Consider the following 18,377-nt stretch of genomic DNA (forward strand, 5'->3'; position numbering starts at 1 on the left):
TCCATCAATCAAAATTGGAAATCAATAAGTAATGTCTAGAATGCATATATCAAGAAATAATATGAGCTAAAAAAAGGTACACTGGGGTGGGGGTGGGGAGGGAAATGAGACAGGACTGCTGTAAGTTTTCTTAATATTTGTCTATGCACACATATTACTTTGATGAAATTTTAAAGTAGAGGGAAAGGTATGAAATAAAAATATACAAGGTGTGTGCAGGGGCTGGCAAGTAGGTTGAATTGCTTAAGTCAAAACTTTAGTCAGGATATAATGAAAAAAAGGCTGTAAAGGTAGGTAGAGGTTAGATTATGGAGAGCTTTGAATATCATGCTAAGGATATTTGGAAGGCATTGCGAAATATGGAGAGGTTTCTGAGTTGAAGAGGTGTCTGAAAGAGGTCCTTCATCTTGAAATGCTAATTCGGCAACAGTATACAAAATGGAGTGGGAGAAGCCCATATTTGTTACTGTGGCCTAAAAGGACCTATGTGGTCTGGTCCCAGTCTACCTTTACAGCCTCATCTACCACTATCATTGTAGTCACAATGGCCTTCTTTTTGTTCCTCAAATTTGGCAAGTTTATTCTTGCCTTGGGCCTTTATACTTCACTGTTCCCTCTGCCTAGAATGCTCTTCCCCCAGACCAGACCTTCTTATAGCTGCTTCCTCATTAGTTCTAGGTCTTAACTCAAATGGAGGAGGCCTTTTCTGACCACCCATATTACTCTTTCCCCTGTTATAGTTCTGGCTTGAGACTTCATGTCCCAGTCTCACACGCATCTTCATTCCTGTACTCATTCTGCATTCAACCCATTTATTAAACCACTGCTTTACACCTAGGTACTGAAGTTATAAGAAGGAATCAATTCGATCTTGTTCTGACCTTAAGGAGTTGTTTGGTAGACTCAGTGATAGCAGCTGTGCTTCTCAACAGACCCTAAAAGGCCATGTCGAGGTCCCTTTTCTCCAGCGATACATGGTCAAAACCGCGCCCCCCCGTCCCTTCTCAGAAAGCAAAGCGACCCCTACATTACATCCCTCCCCAGCTGCAGAGAAGCAGCCGATCCCCCTTGGGTCCAGAGCCAGGGCCTTGAAGAGTCCGGGAACGTGGGCTGGAGAGATCTGCCCCTTCCATCCTTGGGGGCGTAGGCGACCGCCGCCACGCTCCCCTCTGGGCCTGGGACCAGCGCGCAGGAGCTGAGCACCGCAGGGTGGCTGGGCGGGGTGTCTGCGGGGTACGGCCGAGGGCCAGGCCATCTGCCGCGCGGCCAGCGCGGCTCGGCTGCAGCCGGGGGTGGGCCTGCGCCGGGGCGGAGCCGCGCCTGGGTCTGGGGCGGGGAGTGGACCGGGCTGCAGCCAAGAGCCGGGAGGGCCGCAGCCACCGGAAGAGTCGCCGTCGCCAGCAGAGCCGGGAGAGTGGGGAGCGGAAGCGGCGGCCGCGACGGCGGCAGGCGGCGCTGGGACCCGGGAGCGGCCGGAGAACAAGGGAGCTGGCGCCGCGGCCGGCCGCGGAGCTGGGCTGAGCCGCTGGGCCGCGCCGACCGCCGCCGCCGCCGCCGGAGAGGCCCGGCCCCGCCGCCCGAGCAGGCAGCGCGCGGGCCGCCGGGCCCGAGGCCGGAGCCATGGGCGAGACCAAGATCATCTACCACCTGGACGGGCAGGAGACGCCGTACCTGGTGAAGCTGCCCCTGCCCGCCGAGCGCGTCACCTTGGCGGACTTTAAGGGCGTTCTGCAGCGACCCAGCTATAAGTTCTTCTTCAAGTCTATGGACGACGATTTCGGGTGAGGATGGCCCCGCCTCGCCTCCGGGGGACCCCGGCCCCTCCGGCTTCTAGGGGCCCACTCGGCCAGTTCGGACTCCCCTTGCTACACTGGCTTCTACCCCTCCTCTGGATTCTAGGGGCGACTCGGCCATTTGGTCCCCACTGGCTTTTTCAGAGGCTGGAGTTCCAGCCCCTCTAGGGACTCTCCTTTCCCCTCTTGTGGGGGACCTTGGTCCCCTCGTTTAAGGGGACGTCCAACTCCCTAAGAGCAGTCAGTTCCAGCGCAGTCAAGCCTCCTCACCTCCTCAGAGACCAGCGGCCCACACAGACACACCTTCCCCCCCTCCACCCGTTCCAGAGCACAGTTCCCAACCCTCCTCCTGCCAACAGAGCCACCTTTCTAGCAGAGACTTCGGGTGTTCGGCACTCGGCCTTCGCCTTCTCCATCTTTTCAGCTCCACAACTCAGAGCCATATTTGGAATATGGAGCATCTAAGGGCTATGCTGTGGGACTTAGCACTGGCTGGGGGGTGCTTAGGCTGTAAGCTAAGGCCTGCAGCTCTGATGTTTACTTAGCTGTCTCCCCTGTCCCTTGTGGGCTGTTGGGGATGTTGTCAGGGAGCAGAGCACCTCACCCCTGAGGAGGATTCCCCACTAGCCCAGGTGCAGAGTCCCTCACAGAACTGGGGCCTCTTAATGGGAGGGCCAGGAAGGGTCTCTTGATGTTCATCCTCCCCTCCCTGGAGGGGTCTTATCCACCCAGCTGCAGGGCTTTGGACGGGCGGAGTTTTGGAAGCAGTGACTTCCCCTTTAAGAGGGGATGGAATGTTGGAGCCGGAAGGTTCTGTAGCAGCTGGCCTGGGAGGGGGAGCCTGGTGGATCCCCTCACCGCCCCCCCCCAACTCCCAGGGGACTGGGGGAGGGGGAGGCCCCCCACACTAGCCTGCCCCTCACTAACTGGGCACTGGGCCTGGAGGCCTGCGGGGAAGGCCTTCCCGGGCCCTCCCGGCCTAAAGGCCGCCTCTCCAGCCTAGCCTGAGGCCTACGCTGCTCTTTAGAGCAGAGGCCCAGAGCTGAGTGAGGGGAGAAATTCTTCTCCCCCGTGTTCATCAGCCTGGCTTCTCTCCAAGGACCCCTGGCTCTGGGACGCTAGCACCTTTTCTGTCTTCTGCATGTTTTGCTGTCACATTTCCCCTTGGAACTCAGGGTTTGTTGAGCCCAAGAGCTCATATGTGTGAAAGTGCTTTGTACAGTGGGAAGTGCTATGCGGCTTCTATTCTTGTTTCTCTTGTTGTTCCTGCCTTGGGGTTGGGTACTCCTAGTGTAGTAATGATTGTCTGGCTTCAGTCCAGAGACAGAGACCCCTGATTGGAAGATGCTGAAGAGGGATCCATCTGCAAGGGGTGGGAGTGAGGTGGGCAGATGCCTTGGTCTGATAAAGGAAGAATGGAGTTAGAAGAGACCAAGATACTGCCTCAGTGTATGGGATAGGAGAAAATCAGCTGCATTTCAGTACGCTGGGGCCACCCTGGGGTCAGGTGCCTTGAGGGACTGGGTTAGACCTGTGTCTCCACCGCCCACTCATCCCAGAGTCCACTGGGCCTAGCCCCCACCTCCTAAACCTAGATCTCTGTGGGCTGCCTCCCACTCTCCCCAGGCTGCTGTCAAGCCAGGCCTAACCCCCATTATATCCGCTCACTGTTGACTTAATATTGTTCTTTAAATCCACTGTCAGCCCACTCACGCTTTCTTAGTTTGACCTAGTCAATAATATGAAACCACAGGTCTGACATTCTATTTATATTTCTTTCTAAAATATGTTAAAAATAAATGTTTAACTCGAATTAAACATTCGTTCAGATACACCTGAAGCCATCTTGCATTCATCAGTGGTACTGGAACTTGAACCATCTTTTGCAAAATATTATAGTAGGCCATTTTAGCAGGGTTGCGAACTATGGTAAAAATGAAGTGGAGGAGATTGATTTTGTTTTTATTCCTAGAAGGATTAATGATCAGGAGACCTGGTAGGGCTGTCTTGTCACAGAGGACTAACAGCTGAGGAATATATATTTATATATGTATTTCATTTATTTATCAAACTCTTTTTATGGTGCTTACAGTGTGCAGACACTGATCTAAATGACTTTCAAATCTTTAGTCATTCAATTCTCTTTACAGTCCTGTGGAATAGATAGTAATATCTCCAGTTTATAGATGAGGAAACTAGAGCACAGAAAACTTAAGTAACTTACTTACCCAAGGTCACACAGCTAATAAGTGGCAGAGCTTATTAGGAACCTGGTTCCAAAGTCTAAGGCATTAATCACACAATTGTAGGTATTATCATCATCATTTAACAGGGACATCCTCTCTGAGGGAGATGCTGAGCCTTGGCAAACTGTATAGGTGATAGGGCTGCCCCTTATCCCAGCCCCATGAGAGGGAGGTCTGGCAGGGGCCAGCAACCTCTGCTGACAGATGGGAAAGTGGGTCAGAGGAGGAAGGCTGCCATCTCCTCCAGCTTTACAGGCTCTCCCTCTGGGGTTCTGGTGTGTAAGACTTGAGGATTCCCAACTCCCATCTGGTCTCCAGAAGTATTTGTCAAGCTCAGGGTAGGTCCAGCCCTCTTAAATTATTTGGGATATAGAAGAAGAATTAAATATTTTCAGCACTGAGGAGATAGTGGATGGAAGAACAAGGTACCACCATTTGAGGGGCCTTGAGCCATGGGAGGAGTAACATGGGAAGTCAGGCCACTAACTGTTTGGCTCCCCGCTCCATGTCACACACTAGCCTGTCTCTGGGCCTTCTACCTGGAGTACTTCTTTTCCCTTGTCTTCTCCAGGTCCAAATTCTCCTTTCCCCTGGGTTGCACTTTTAAAGTTACGGCACTTATTCCTATTTATCCCTATACCTACCCAGCTCCTAGCCAGGACCTAACACTAAATAGTACTCAGTAGATGTCTGTCCAGTGAACACATCTGCTGCTCTTACAGCTCTGATCACTTCCCACTTGCAATATACTCATGTGAACTATGCATTGGACAGTAACCTCCAAGGACAAGACAGGCTCCAGGTCTAATGCTTCTTGAGATCCATGCAACGGCAAGCACAAAACTTAAAGCCCACTGGGCTCTTGGCAAAGGCTTTTTAATTGAATGAACAAGGAGTGATAAGCAGATTTATTTGGCCCCTGCCCTTCGAAACTTACACCTAGTTAGAAAGAGAGTATGGATCCCACAAAACATTGACAAAGTTAGTAACTAGTTTTTAGTGTATGCCTGGACCATGCCAGGCACTTACAAATCTCACTTACAAGGATGAGACAAAGGCTTGGAAAAGTCAAGAAACCTAAGATAGGAGGGCTAATAAGTAGCAGAATTGGAATTTGAACCCAGATTTGTCCGACTCCACTTGGGGTGTGTGTGTGTATGTGAGTGCATAAATGCTGCAGAACCCTGAGCCATTCAGCTCCACAGCGGGAAGGGGAGGCCTGTCTGAGGTCCCCCAAGGCTCCCGAAGATCAGCTGATCATTGTGAGTCAGCAGAGCCTTGGTGACCTGTCGGTGACCCCCAGAAAGAGAGGAAACATCTGTAGTGCTGAGCTGTGTGGTGGGGCCTCAGCAGCAGTTTCCCACCACAGGGCTGCTGAGACCCTCTCCAAAGCAGATCACAGTCCCTGCCACGTGACCCACATACCTCCTTTTAATTTGAGCCCCAGTTCCCATGGGGGCTGCGAGCTTGGGGTGCCCTGTGGTCAGACTGGCTGGTGGGTCTGAGCTATCTCTGTGTCCCTGTTTTCTAGCTTGTTCTGTCTCCAGGCTTTCTGCCGTGGTGGGCCTGAGCAGGATGATTTGAGCTGCTTTCCTGGGGTTGCTGTGGGGTTGGAAACAGTGGAGGAGCCAAAGCTGAAGGGGAGGGAGGAGGGCAGGCTCAGCCTTCGAACTTGGCTGTGAGTCCAAGAATGTGAGCATCACAAGAAGCCAAGCACGTCCCGAGCTCTGGGCAGGAGCTGCTTTAAGAAAAAGGGAGGACTGGGCTTCCCAGCCTCCTTCCTTGCTGTCTTCCCTCTCTGCTCATAACTCCAGGCATGTGTCTTCCTCTTGCCCCTGATCACAGCTTTCTAGCTCTGTGCTCCTGGGGTATTTGATCAGTCTGGGGGTGCAGGCCTCAAGCTTTTCTGTCTCCTTTCCTGGCCCCATATTGTAGTTGTGGTCTGACTTCTTGCCCCACTGCGTGCCCCAGGCCAAACTACATGCCTGAGACTACATCCTACCCTCCCCCCATCCGCTACCCCATGTCCCACATCACTGTCTCCCACACCGTCACCCTCCACACAGACCCACATCACCTCTCTCACTGTACGGGAAAGAATGTGAAATACCATGGAAAGAATATGGGGTTTGGAGTCAGACGAGCTTGGGGTGGAATTCCAGCTCTGACATCTAGCTCTGTGACCTTGAACAAGTTACTGATTGTTTCTCAGTTTCCTTATTCATAAAATCAGGATCATATGGTCTATACAATGAGGGTGATGTGAAGATTATACATTCTAACTATAGGGAGATAAGATGGTATAATAGGTAAGAATAAAGGCTTTGGAATCAGGCTGACCAGGATTCAAATTCCATCTCTTCACTTATTAATCGTGTGACTGTAGGTAAATTTCTGAACCTACTGAGCCTTGGTTTCCCCATCTGTATCTATTTTATAACATTACTATGAATGTTAAACGAAGTGATACAAGTAAAGTACTTAGCTTTGTGCTTGGCCTATAATATTGGGTTGGCCAAAAAGTTCCTTGGGGTTTTTCCATAAGATGTTACGGAAAAATCTGAACGCACTTTTTGGCCAACCCAATACATGCTCAATATATGAGAGCAGTTGTTACTAATGTCATAGTGGCAGTAGAGGATGTTTGGTAAACGCCTTCTCCCCTTCTCTTTCCTAATTTCCTTAAATTCCTCATCCACATCTCCCAGAATAATATTAGGATTCCCAAATGAGAAGGGAAGAACAGTGATATGGGTGTGCTTTTTCCTAGTTTAGGGTCAGAGGGAAAGATAAAGTCCAGCCCAGGAGAGCCATTGTTAGGATGGGTACAGCTCTCGAGATTCTAGGGGGCGACTGCACTCATTGGGGACAGTGATTTGTCAGGTGTAATTTGCAATCACCTGATGACCAAGAGGATGCCCCAGGAAGACAGATGGCCTGGGCATGGCTGGTGTCTTCCTGGTGGTGACAAAGAGCTGTCCCTGGTCAGCCCATCCCTGCTCCCATTTGAACAGGCTTATGCTGGTGGTTTGATTCCCAGTTTAGGGAAGAGGAGCCCCTGAGAGTTGGGGTTGTGAGGATGCCTCCGATTCCACCTCAGAAAGCTCGCTCTGACACCCACCTTTCCCTGCAGAGTGGTGAAGGAGGAGATCTCGGACGACAATGCCAAGCTGCCCTGCTTCAATGGCCGGGTGGTGTCCTGGGTAAGGAGCCCCCCTCAGCCCTCTCCACCTGCATTCCTGCAGTGGGCTGGATGGAGGAAAGGCATTGCTGAGACTGTGGTTTTATGCTTCAGTATCTGAATATTTCTTGAGTTTTCTAACTGAACTGACTCTCACCCCAGACTCTATAGCTTTGGTGAAAAGTGAGGGAGTGGTGAGAAGGGGGAAAAGAGAGACAGAAATACACGTTGGAGACAAAAACGTCTCCTATGTCCTCTGAGGTACTTTGCCTCAGGTTCCCTTCTGTCACTTGCTGACCTCTACCTTGGACCTCTGACTCTTGTTCTCTGCCCCCATCTCACTTCACCAACCCATGCCTCCCAGCCTCCTCATCAGCCCAGCAGTGGGTCCATTCCTCATCTCAGCTGACCTAACACAGTCCTGTTTCTTCTCCCTGCATGTCCCTTGCTTCATTCTCCCCAAGTCTCATGCCCTGCCAGAAGCCAACTATCCCCTTTTCCCTGGGCCCCTGCGCCCTACTATCCATGCATTTTCTCCCCATCAGCTGGTGTCGGCTGAGGGCTCACACCCAGAGCCAGCTCCCTTCTGTGCTGACAACCCATCGGAACTGCCACCACCCATGGAGCGCACAGGAGGCATTGGGGATTCCCGGCCCCCATCCTTCCAGTGAGTGTGACCTGAGGGTGGGGAGGGCCCATGGGGGAGGTCTGCGTCAGCTCAGCTCAGGGCTGGGGGAGGGAGCCCCCAGCCTGCCCCCTCCCCCACCAAGTCCTCTCTTCCCTGCAGCCCTCATGCTGGTGGGGGCAGCCAGGAGAACCTGGACAATGACACAGAGACTGACTCCTTGGTGTCTGCCCAGCGAGAGCGGCCACGACGGAGGGATGGCCCAGAGCACAGTGCGTCTTCCCTGAACAGACACCTTCCCCACCCCCACCCCGCCCCCCCGCAGCTTCCACTCAGCTACCCACCTCTCTGCCCTACTTCCTGAGTTCTGGGTACGCCTGGCCCCAGTGCAGCCCCTGCTCCTTCCTTGCTCCTCCTTCTCTCCTGCATCTGTGAACCCAACTGCCTCCATCTCCTGCAGCAACCCGGCTAAATGGAACTGCAAAGGGGGAGCGGCGGCGAGAGCCAGGGGGGTATGACAGCTCATCCACCCTTATGAGCAGCGAGTTGGAAACCACCAGCTTCTTTGATTCAGATGAGGATGACTCCACCAGCAGGTGGGGCTTTGGTTTCATGGGTACTGTGGGACAGGTGACCCCGGAGGAGCCCTGAACCCTGAGGATGCTGGGCCCCTGGGCGGGACCTGGGCTTGGTGGGGGGGACCTGGGCCCTGCAGTGCCTCTTATGGGGCAAGGCTGGGCCAGCTCGGTGGGGAATGACTGTGGGCCCCACAGGTTCAGCAGCTCCACAGAGCAGAGCAGCGCCTCACGCCTGATGAGAAGACACAAGCGGCGGCGGCGGAAGCAGAAGGTTTCGCGGATTGAGAGGGTATGGAGCTGAGATGTTAGGGTGGGTGGGAGCAGACCGAGCCCTCCTGCCCAGGCAGGGCCAGAGTCTGTGCTTCCTTAGACCCCTCCCCTTGGGTCAGGGTTTAGAACCTGAGAGGGGAGGTGGTGCTGAGGGCTCACCTTGAGGCAGAGCCAGGTGGGAGCAGTGAGTTCCTGCCAGCACTGCCTGCTACTCAGGGCCTCTGTCTGTTCCAGTCCTCATCCTTCAGCAGCATCACGGACTCCACCATGTCACTCAACATCATCACGGTCACTCTCAACATGGGTGAGTCTGGTGAAACAACTCTCGTGAGCACCTGCTACGTGCCAGACGCTGGGCAGACTCGAGGAGTTCAGAGAGGCACAGGCTACGTTCCCTGCCCTCAAGAAGTTCTCTTTCATAAGCATAAATTGGTACATACACTGATCACTTCAGTATCTCATGATCAGGGCTATGAGAGAGATAAGCACAGAGAACTATGGACGCAGAGAATGGCATCCGGGAAGACTTCCTAGAGGAAGTGATTTCTGATTCCTCCCAGCTTTCCATTTTTCAGGCACTGCATTCTTGCTCTCTGATTTCTACCCTAGGTGCTCTTCTTTAGGAGATAGCTGGATGTAGGGAAAAGAGCCCCAACTTTGGAATTTAAATCTGAGTTTGAATCCTGACTCTGCCACTTCATGGCTTAGAAAAGTCACTTAAATTCTCTGAACCTCAGTTGTCTGCTCTGTAAAACAGGACTGAGTCCCTACCTCATAGCCAACGAGGATCAAGTGAAAGCATGTTTGAGCATGTGGAATACAGTGCCTGACTCAGGTCCAATAAGTGTTAGTTCTTGTCCCTTTCTACCCTTTTCTAATATGGGGCTTGGAATTTGGGTAAGAACTTGGTTCCTCTCTCAAGGTCTTGTTACTCCCTGTAGAAAAGTATAACTTCTTGGGTATCTCCATTGTGGGCCAAAGCAACGAGCGTGGTGACGGAGGCATCTACATTGGCTCTATCATGAAGGGGGGGGCCGTGGCTGCTGATGGACGCATCGAGCCAGGAGATATGCTGTTACAGGTACCATTGCCCACCGTGGGTGGTGGTATGGATAGGGATGGGGAGATGTCCATGCCGTCTGTACCCTGCTTCTTGGTAAGGGGAAGACCCCCTGGCCCACCAAACTCAGCTTCCCTACCCACCTCCCCAGCACAGCTGCTTATCCCACTCCTGGTCCTCTTTCCCAGGTAAACGAGATCAACTTTGAGAACATGAGTAATGACGACGCGGTCCGGGTACTGCGGGAGATCGTGCACAAACCAGGGTATGGATGGCATTGGGGAGGAGGGGGCAGGTATTTCTGGCTATCAGGCAAGGGGCTTGGTTTGGCCCCCGCACATCCTGCCCTTACTAGGGACACCCTTGCTTTCAGGCCCATCACCTTGACTGTAGCCAAGTGCTGGGACCCAAGTCCACGTGGGTGCTTCACGCTGCCCAGGAGTAAGTGGATGGGGCAGTTGGCCCTAAAGCTGGTGCTTGACCTATGTGAGCCCTATCTCTCCTCCCTTCCGTGTTACCCTGAACCCTCATACCTACCCTGTTGGGCCAAGCAGTAGGCAGGGCAGGCAGCCCCTGACTCCTCATCCTCCCTGCAGGCGAGCCCATCCGGCCCATTGACCCCGCGGCCTGGGTCTCCCACACTGCAGCCATGACCGGCACCTTCCCTGCCTACGGCATGAGCCCCTCCCTGAGCACCATCACCTCCACCAGCTCCTCCATCACCAGCTCCATCCCTGACACAGAGCGTGAGTGTCCAACCCTGACCCCTGGGCCCAGCAGACAGGGCCAGCTGGGAGGGACTGCTGAAGGCCCACCTGGAGCCTCTTGCTTGAGCGTCAGAGGGGGCTGGAGAGGAGGAGACTCGGTTCATTCCAGCTACCTTACTCTGCAGTTTTCCTCAGTGGATGCTGACCCTCACCAAACAGAGTTTGCTTCTGAACCTGTCCTGAGCACTCAGTAAGCCTCAGTTTCCTCTCGTGAAATGGGACTAATGATATGCACTTTACCAGGTTCCTGGGGGTTTAATGAGAGGATACAAGTAAAGCATCAGTCACAGTGTGGCATAAAGTAAGCACTCAGTAAATGACTGCCTTTTTATTATCATAGCACGCATTATACACTGGGCTAAGCCCCTTCATTTACACTATTTAATTCTCTCTTTAAATATCCTGTGAAATAGATACTAAAGTCCCTATTTTTATGGAAGAGGAAACTGAGTGTCCAACAAATCGGTGATTTGCTCGACATTGGTCCATGCTATTAGGTGGTAGAGCTGGAATGCAAACTTCTGTGTACCTAGCTCCATAGCCCCTTTCTGCCTCACCATTCTGCCTCCTACCCCCAGGCCTAGACGACTTCCACCTGTCCATCCACAGTGACATGGCCGCCATCGTAAAAGCCATGGCCTCCCCTGAATCTGGGCTGGAGGTCCGTGACAGGATGTGGCTCAAGATTACCATCCCCAATGCTTTCATCGGTGAGAGGGCCCCATGGTGGGATGAAGGACAGGGTGGAGAGCAGTGGGGCAGGGCAGGCTGTGGCGGGGGGGTGCCAAGAACTCCCTTGGGCCACTCCTTTGAGCTGGAATCAGCACTAGCCTCATGGCTTCTGTGAGGCCAGAAGAGCCCAGGTCAGGTGGGCCTCCCAGTCAAGTGGCAGCCTTGCCCTCAGGCTCGGATGTGGTGGACTGGCTGTACCACAACGTGGAAGGCTTCACTGACCGGCGAGAGGCCCGCAAATACGCCAGCAACCTGCTGAAGGCCGGCTTCATCCGCCACACTGTCAACAAGATCACCTTCTCTGAGCAGTGCTATTACATCTTCGGCGACCTCTGTGGCAGTACGTGCCTCCCCCACCTCCTTGCCCTGTCTCCTGCTTGGAAGTGGAGAGTTGCCCGGGGATGTGGCAGCAGACTCTAGGGAACCCAGATGAGGGGGTAGCAGAGCTGGGGGAATCTCGAGACCGGACAGTTCTGTGGTAGAGGCAGAGCCCAGTCCAGCTTCTTTACCTGCCCTACATCCCCCTCTGGGGGCTGGCATTTTCTAAGTGCCTGCTCTGTGCCCGGCACCATGCTGATTGTTTCTGAAGCATCATCTCACTCTCATTCAAGCCTCACAACCTCCCCACAACCCTTGGGGAGACGGATTACTATCCCTGTTTTCAGATGAGGAAACTGAGACTTACAGAAGTTAAGCAGTCCATCCCACGTTTCACAGCTAGAAGCAGAGGAGCTAGGCCTTGGATCTAGGTCTTTCTGGCTCCAGATCCTTTGTTCTTCCCACCATCAGGGTTGTCCTAGGTGCGTGGTGCTGCAGAAACATTGTCCCAGCAAGGCCAAACAGAGTTCCTAGCCTTGGCCCCTGCTCACCTTCACAGCACCAAGCAGCTTCCACTAAGGCAGGACGTCCTGGAGCTGGCCTGAGGCCTCAAGTCCACAGCCTCCTCAGACCTCTCAGGGTGGGGCTGTGCCTCTCAGTGAAGCTGGAAAAGCTGTCAGGGCCAGGCTGTAGAGGACTCTGTAAGCTGTACCAAGGAATTTGGACTTGATCCTGAGAGAGTACAAAGCCAATGAGGGTTATTAAGCAGGAGAAGTATGTAGGGAACCCCCATTCTCCGGAGCCTGTGGACAGCTCTCGGGAAGAGGAGTCCTCAAAACAGGGCAGCAGTGCTCAGGATTGGGAGCTGAAGCACGGCCCCAGCAGCCACCCCTGTCTGAGGGAGGCTTCTCTCAGCCCAGTGGTGCTGGCTGGAGTCCAAAAGCTAGCCCTTAAAATGCTTCAGATTAGGTTCTAGGGGCTAGAAAGGTTGTTCTTGTGGAGCATAAGTCCCTGGTGGAGGCTGGATGGGGTCCCTGTCCCTCAGCAGCTCTGGCATGGCCCCATGGGGTAGTAATAGATGCATAAGGTTTTAGAGTTAGTTTTTGTTTTTGTTTTTGTTTTTTTTGCGGTACGTGGGCCTCTCACTGTTGTGGCCTCTCCCGTTGCGGAGCACAGGCTCCAGACGCGCAGGCTCAGCGGCCATGGCTCGCGGGCCCAGCTGCTCCACAGCCTGTGGGATCTTCCCGGACCGGGGCACGAACCCGTGTCCCCTGCATCGGCAAGCGGACTCTCAACCACTGCACCACCAGGGAAGCCCTGGAGTTAGTTTTGAGTTCAGATTTTAGCTCCACCCTTACTGTGTGAACATGAGTAAGTGACACAGCCTCTCAGTGCCTTGATTTCTTGATCTGTAAGATGGAGGTAACAGTAAAACTTATAGATCTGTTTTGAGAATGATATAAGATAATGTATGTAATGCTTTTAGCACCGTGTTTGGCCCACAGTAATTGCTCTAAAAAAGTTGTCCATTTATCATATATTTAATTCTAAGATGAACATTTTTTTCACATTTCAGTTATCTCTGAAATTGGGGTGCATCTTATAATCAATGGCTTCTTAGACTCAGTCAAATACGGCTATTATTATCATCATTAGTAGAAGTGAGCCCTGGCCCCAAACCTTCATGGGTACATAAAGCTTCTCAGGATAGCTGTGGCTTTTGCTCAGAGAGACATTGTTCCATCCCAGGGGCATTCTGGGTCTCCTACCCATGGACCAAGTCCAGCAGAAGCCGAGCTCACGGAGATGCTGACAGGACAGGTCTTTTCCTTCTCACTGGTGAGGTCTCCTCAGTTGGGAGTACAGCAGGCTCAAAGGGAATAGCTGGGGACCTGGGTAACCCCCAGAGCACACAGTCACTCCCCATGGGATGACAGCCTGGCAGCTGAAGTGGTCACCGAGGCACGCCCCTGCTTCCCACCGCCACCACCTCTCATGCTAGCTGCCGGCCTTGACTGATGGTTTGGCTGGTAGATTCCGTAGGCTGCCTCAGCCCCCTCTCCTGACCTCTTCTCCCCTGTAAGGTTGGCTCAGCTCCCTTAAGGGCTTGCAACAAAGGGCTCAGTCTGTATCCAGCAGCTGGCTCCTGGGCAATTGCAGCTCTCTCAGAGCTCTGGGACCTGGTATGGGTGGTCCCAGAGAACCAGGGACCTGTTCACCCCAGGGACCTGTGAACAAGGGGTGTCCCAGGCAGGCAGATATAGTGGCCCCTTATACTCCCTTCCAGATAGTTCCAACATTGGTGGGAGCAGCCTTGCCTGTGCACAGTTTACTGGGGAGTCAGAGTCATGAAAGAAGTAATGTTAGTGCAGTGACTCAAGTGCTGTGAAGAACTAGGCCTGGCTGGGAATGGGGTGGAGAGCACAGAGGAGGCATCTAAGTTGTTCTGTTTCTGGACCCTTCCACCCCACTCCCACCCTCCCCAGAAGCACCAGAAAATTGATCTGGGCCAAGGGCCTTCTGTGTGGGGAGGCTCTGAAAGGCCCTGTGTTCATTCTGGCTTTTAATGGGTGTTTTTTTAGTCCTAAGTGAGTGAGGAGGGCAAAATTTCACCTAAATTTCCCCAAACTGCCCCCTCCTCCTTACTAATGCCCTCATCTGGAAAGGTAAAGAGAAAGTAAGCAACTCTTAGCTTCTGCTCTGGCTGCAGTTTGGGTTGACCTCAGGCTGGTCATTTAACCTCTCTGGACTTCACTTTCCTCATCTGGAAAAAGTGTGACTAATAACCTTCCTCATGGGGTGGTAACGTTTGCGTGAGATGAAGTGCTTGCACTGTACCTGAGGAAGTGCAGGTATGCAGTAGCTGGTGGCTGTCTGGTATTTCGGCCTCCCATATTCCCCACCCTACCCTTCCCGTAAGGGAACAGAGTCGGGGTTGGGCGGCGATTGCCAAGCAAGAGTTTTGCCCCTTCCTCCAGCCCACAGAGGAAGGAGGAGAAACTGGGATTTGGCACTGAGCATCTGAAGTGGTGACTCAGGGCCTTCCTGGGGACGGTTTTCTCGGGGGCTGGCTCTGCAGGATCTCCCTCCCCACCACCTCTGGAGGGTGACAGAGGGGGTCTGAAGGAGTGAGAGATCTCTGGCCTGTCCCTCCTCCCGTTCTGGTGGGACACTGCCACTGCTGTCACTATCTTCCCAAACGCACCCACCGGGCCGAGGCTGGGCATCTCTCTGCTGACTGCGGGTGCGAAGGCATGGGATAGACCCAGCTCAGATGCCCTCCCCTCCCCTCCACAGACATGGCCAACCTCTCCCTCCACGATCATGATGGCTCCAGCGGCGCCTCCGACCAGGACACGCTGGCCCCTCTGCCGCACCCAGGGGCTGCCCCTTGGCCCATGGCTTTCCCGTACCAGTACCCGCCGCCCCCGCACCCCTACAACCCGCACCCAGGCTTCCCCGAGCTGGGGTACAGCTATGGCGGGGGCAGCGCCAGCAGTCAGCACAGTGAAGGTAAGGCGGCGGGGGTCGTGGAGGGAGCCCCAGGCGAGCCCCAGGCTTCCTCTGCAAGCTCTGAGTGTCCCCCACCCCGTCCCTGCCTGTCCCCTGCAGGCAGCCGGAGCAGTGGCTCCAACCGTAGCGGCAGCGACCGGCGGAAGGAGAAGGACCCGAAGACCGGGGACTCGAAGTCGGGCGGCAGCGGCAGCGAGTCGGACCACACGACCCGCAGCAGCCTGCGGGGGGCGCGGGAGCGGGCGCCCAGCGAGCGCTCGGGTCCTGCCGCCAGCGAGCACAGCCACCGCAGCCACCACTCGCTGGCCAGCAGCCTGCGCAGCCATCATACGCACCCGAGCTACGGCCCCCCCGGGGTGCCCCCTCTCTACGGCCCCCCCATGCTGATGATGCCCCCACCGCCTGCGGCCATGGGGCCCCCGGGAGCCCCTCCGGGCCGCGACCTGGCCTCCGTGCCCCCTGAACTGACCGCCAGCAGACAGTCCTTCCGCATGGCCATGGGAAACCCCAGTGAGTTCTTTGTGGATGTGATGTGAGCAGGGCCCCTTCCCCACTTCCATCCCACCCCGCCCCGGGCAGGCCGCGTCCCTTTCTCCGTCCGTCCGTCATTTTTACTTTGGTACCTGAAAGGGAAATAAATGGAACTAAATCCAGGCCCGCTAACCGCTCGCTGGGTGCAGCGAGGGCAGGGTGCACCTGATCGCCACTGCAGCCCCTAACCTGCCACCAGCCCCGGCTTGTTCCTCTGCCCACTAACCGCTGCACAGGACTTCCCGGGATCCTTCGTGTTCCTGGGACCCGAACTGCTGGTGCTGCTCCTTACCACCCACCGTCACCACCACACAGACTTCAGGAGCTGACCCAGCGGTGCCCTTGAGGGCCTGCATACCCCTCATCCCCACTTTCCCTCCCTCAGTTCTTTTTCACCATTCATTCAGCTGCATCATCCCTCTATTAACCCATCCCCTCAAGCATGCGTGCCGATTTCTTGTTTTTTCCCCTTAATACTGATACAAAAAAAAAAAAAAAAAGACTTGCTTCCTCTGCCCCTCCTCCTAACTGCCCTTGCTACTGCCTCAGCCCCGCACCCTAGAGCTGTAGTCACCTCCAGTAACCATCCACACTAACTCCACCTGCGCTCAACCTTAGCAGAAGCCCAGCGGGCCCCCTCAGTTGCCTGAGCTGCTAGTGGATTCCAGGGAGCATCTGTGCTCTATACCCAGCCCCACCGCTGCCCCATGCCTGCCCGGTGTGCTGGTTCCTTCAGACCCTAACCCTACTAACCAGCTCATCTCACCTCGGGGCCTGAAACATTTCTTTTCTTTCTTTTTTCCTCCCCCAATTTTTCCTGGGCCTGGAGCAGCCAAGAATTTCGGGCTGTTTGACTTTCTGTGAGCCCCCAGCGAGGGGAGGCCCAGCCTCCGAGGAGACCAGGAGCCCTGCTTCAGCAGCCCCTCAGGGCTTCCCAAGGATATTTCAGCCCCCATACCCACACTTTAACCCGTTGAGTCACTAGGCTTCTGAGGAGCACCCAGCCTCTCGCCCATTTGTGAGAGACTCACTCTCTTTCCCTCTCTCCCTCTTTCTCACACACACCTCCCCCACCCCCTGCCCCAACACACACGTGCCTATGCAAGTTCACTTAAGCCTCAGGGCTGGTCCCTGACCAGAGGGCTGGACCCTCTCTCCCAGTCCACTCCTAGGTCATGGGGCTGGTCCCCTGATTTCTCTCTCCCTTTCTTCATAGCCCTCAAACCTCCCACACATGTCCCCATAATATTTCTATCTGGTTAAAGCCCATAATCTGGGTCTCAGGTTGGGCTCAGCGCAGGACCCCCCAGGCAACTGACAGGCTGTTCTCACCTTGCCCCGAGCCCCACACACCCTCCTGTGTTTTCACCATCACCATGATAACCCAGAGCAAGGTTAGGCAGGGGGACTTCTGGGACTTCCAGACAGAGTGCCAAGTTTTAGTTTTTACCTTATTCTCCCATTTAAGCAAATCACAACTTTCTCTGTGAGCCTCTTCTATAAATTCTGGCTCACCTAGGCTTCCATATTTTTAGGTCTGGGATGTCAAGCGTAAGATGAAGTCCTAAGCTCCAGGTCTTGGAGCAATCCAGGGTAGGGGTATTTTGGCATTCATTCATTTAACAAATATTCCCTGGGATTTGGGGTGCATGAGGGCTGTGTTAGAAGTGTGACTCAGTCTTGCCTTTCTTCTGGGAGCTCTAGGTTTGCTCCCAACCCAGAACATGGTTTCCTCTAGCCACCACTATAGGGCTGCCTCCTGTACTTCTCTTCCTCCTCTGATTCTTCTGTCTCTGACTCTCTTGAGGATTCCTCCACTATTGCTCATGCCTTCAGGGTCCCTGTATTTTATCTCTGTTCCACTTCTCTTTCCTCTGTATTTACTCCCGAAACGGTATCATCCATCCTGACATCCTCAACTGCCATTAATATGCTGGTGATTCCCAAATATGTATCTCCAGCCCTAACTTCCCTTTATCTTTAGATCTGTATTTTTATCACCCGCTGGACCTCTCCATGGACGTGTCCACGTGGACTCAACTCATTTCCTTCCCACCCCCCCCCCCCCGAAGTGTGTTCCTTCTGAATTCCAATCCTGGTTACCTTCATCACACTCTTCATAGGCTCACCAGCTAGAAACATTTATGGGCTTAAATTCCTTCCCATATTTTACTAGTCAGTATATCATATCCATTCCACTCCAACAATCTTTCTTGAATTTGGCCCTTCCTCTCCCCTCTGCCTCTACTCTAGTTCACAGGAGCATGGGATTTGGAGTCAGGTTATTCTGGGTTTGAATCCCAGCTCTACTACTTTTTGGTTGCGTGATAAGAGAGTTATTCAGTCTCTCTGAGCCTCAGTTTCCTCATATGTAAAATGATGATAATAATACCTACCTCACAGGGTTGTTGTGAGGATTTAAGTTAGATATTGTACGAAAAGTGCCTAGCACAGTGCCTGGCACACAGTAGAATAGGTGCTCAATAAATGGTAGCTATTGTTATTATTACTATTATTATTATTTATTCTAAATTGGTAGGGGTTTAGGATATGTACTGAGGACGAAGGTTTTGGAAAGGTAGAAGTAAACATTGAGTGCTGATTCAAGAATTAGAAGTGCCTGTATTCAGTCATTTAATGGCTTAAAGCTGTGACCCCGATTTGCAGGAAGTCAGATCATCCTGCCATATTCTGGCTTCTAGCAGGAGGATGCTAGGAACAGTAAGGTTTGCGACTAGGTTTACCGTTTGGTGCCCTTTGTTC

At 53.6% G+C, this 18,377-nt stretch overlaps 1 protein-coding gene across 2 annotated transcripts; it reads left to right on the plus strand.

Moving 5' to 3' along the window:
* Positions 1-1,413: 1,413 nt before the first annotated feature.
* On the plus strand, positions 1,414-18,099 carry DVL3 (dishevelled segment polarity protein 3). 2 transcript variants are annotated; one of them, XM_079922688.1, is made up of 15 exons: positions 1,414-1,781; positions 7,173-7,242; positions 7,766-7,887; positions 8,008-8,117; positions 8,306-8,441; positions 8,619-8,712; positions 8,928-8,997; positions 9,635-9,774; positions 9,942-10,018; positions 10,127-10,194; positions 10,350-10,499; positions 11,099-11,230; positions 11,425-11,592; positions 14,868-15,083; positions 15,183-18,099. In XM_079922688.1, the coding sequence occupies exons 1-15, from the start codon at positions 1,621-1,623 to the stop codon at positions 15,617-15,619; spliced, it is 2,151 nt and encodes a 716-aa protein (XP_079778814.1). In that variant the 5' UTR covers positions 1,414-1,620; the 3' UTR covers positions 15,620-18,099. The 2 variants fall into 2 exon arrangements, with proteins under 2 accessions (XP_079778814.1, XP_079778815.1); XM_079922689.1 differs by lacking the exon at positions 7,173-7,242 and having other exon boundaries at positions 1,689-1,781.
* The last annotated feature ends 278 nt before the right edge of the window (positions 18,100-18,377 follow it).

This window comes from Stenella coeruleoalba (assembly GCF_951394435.1).
Source record: "Stenella coeruleoalba genome assembly, chromosome: 5".
NCBI classification, from domain to species: Eukaryota; Metazoa; Chordata; class Mammalia; order Artiodactyla; family Delphinidae; genus Stenella; species Stenella coeruleoalba.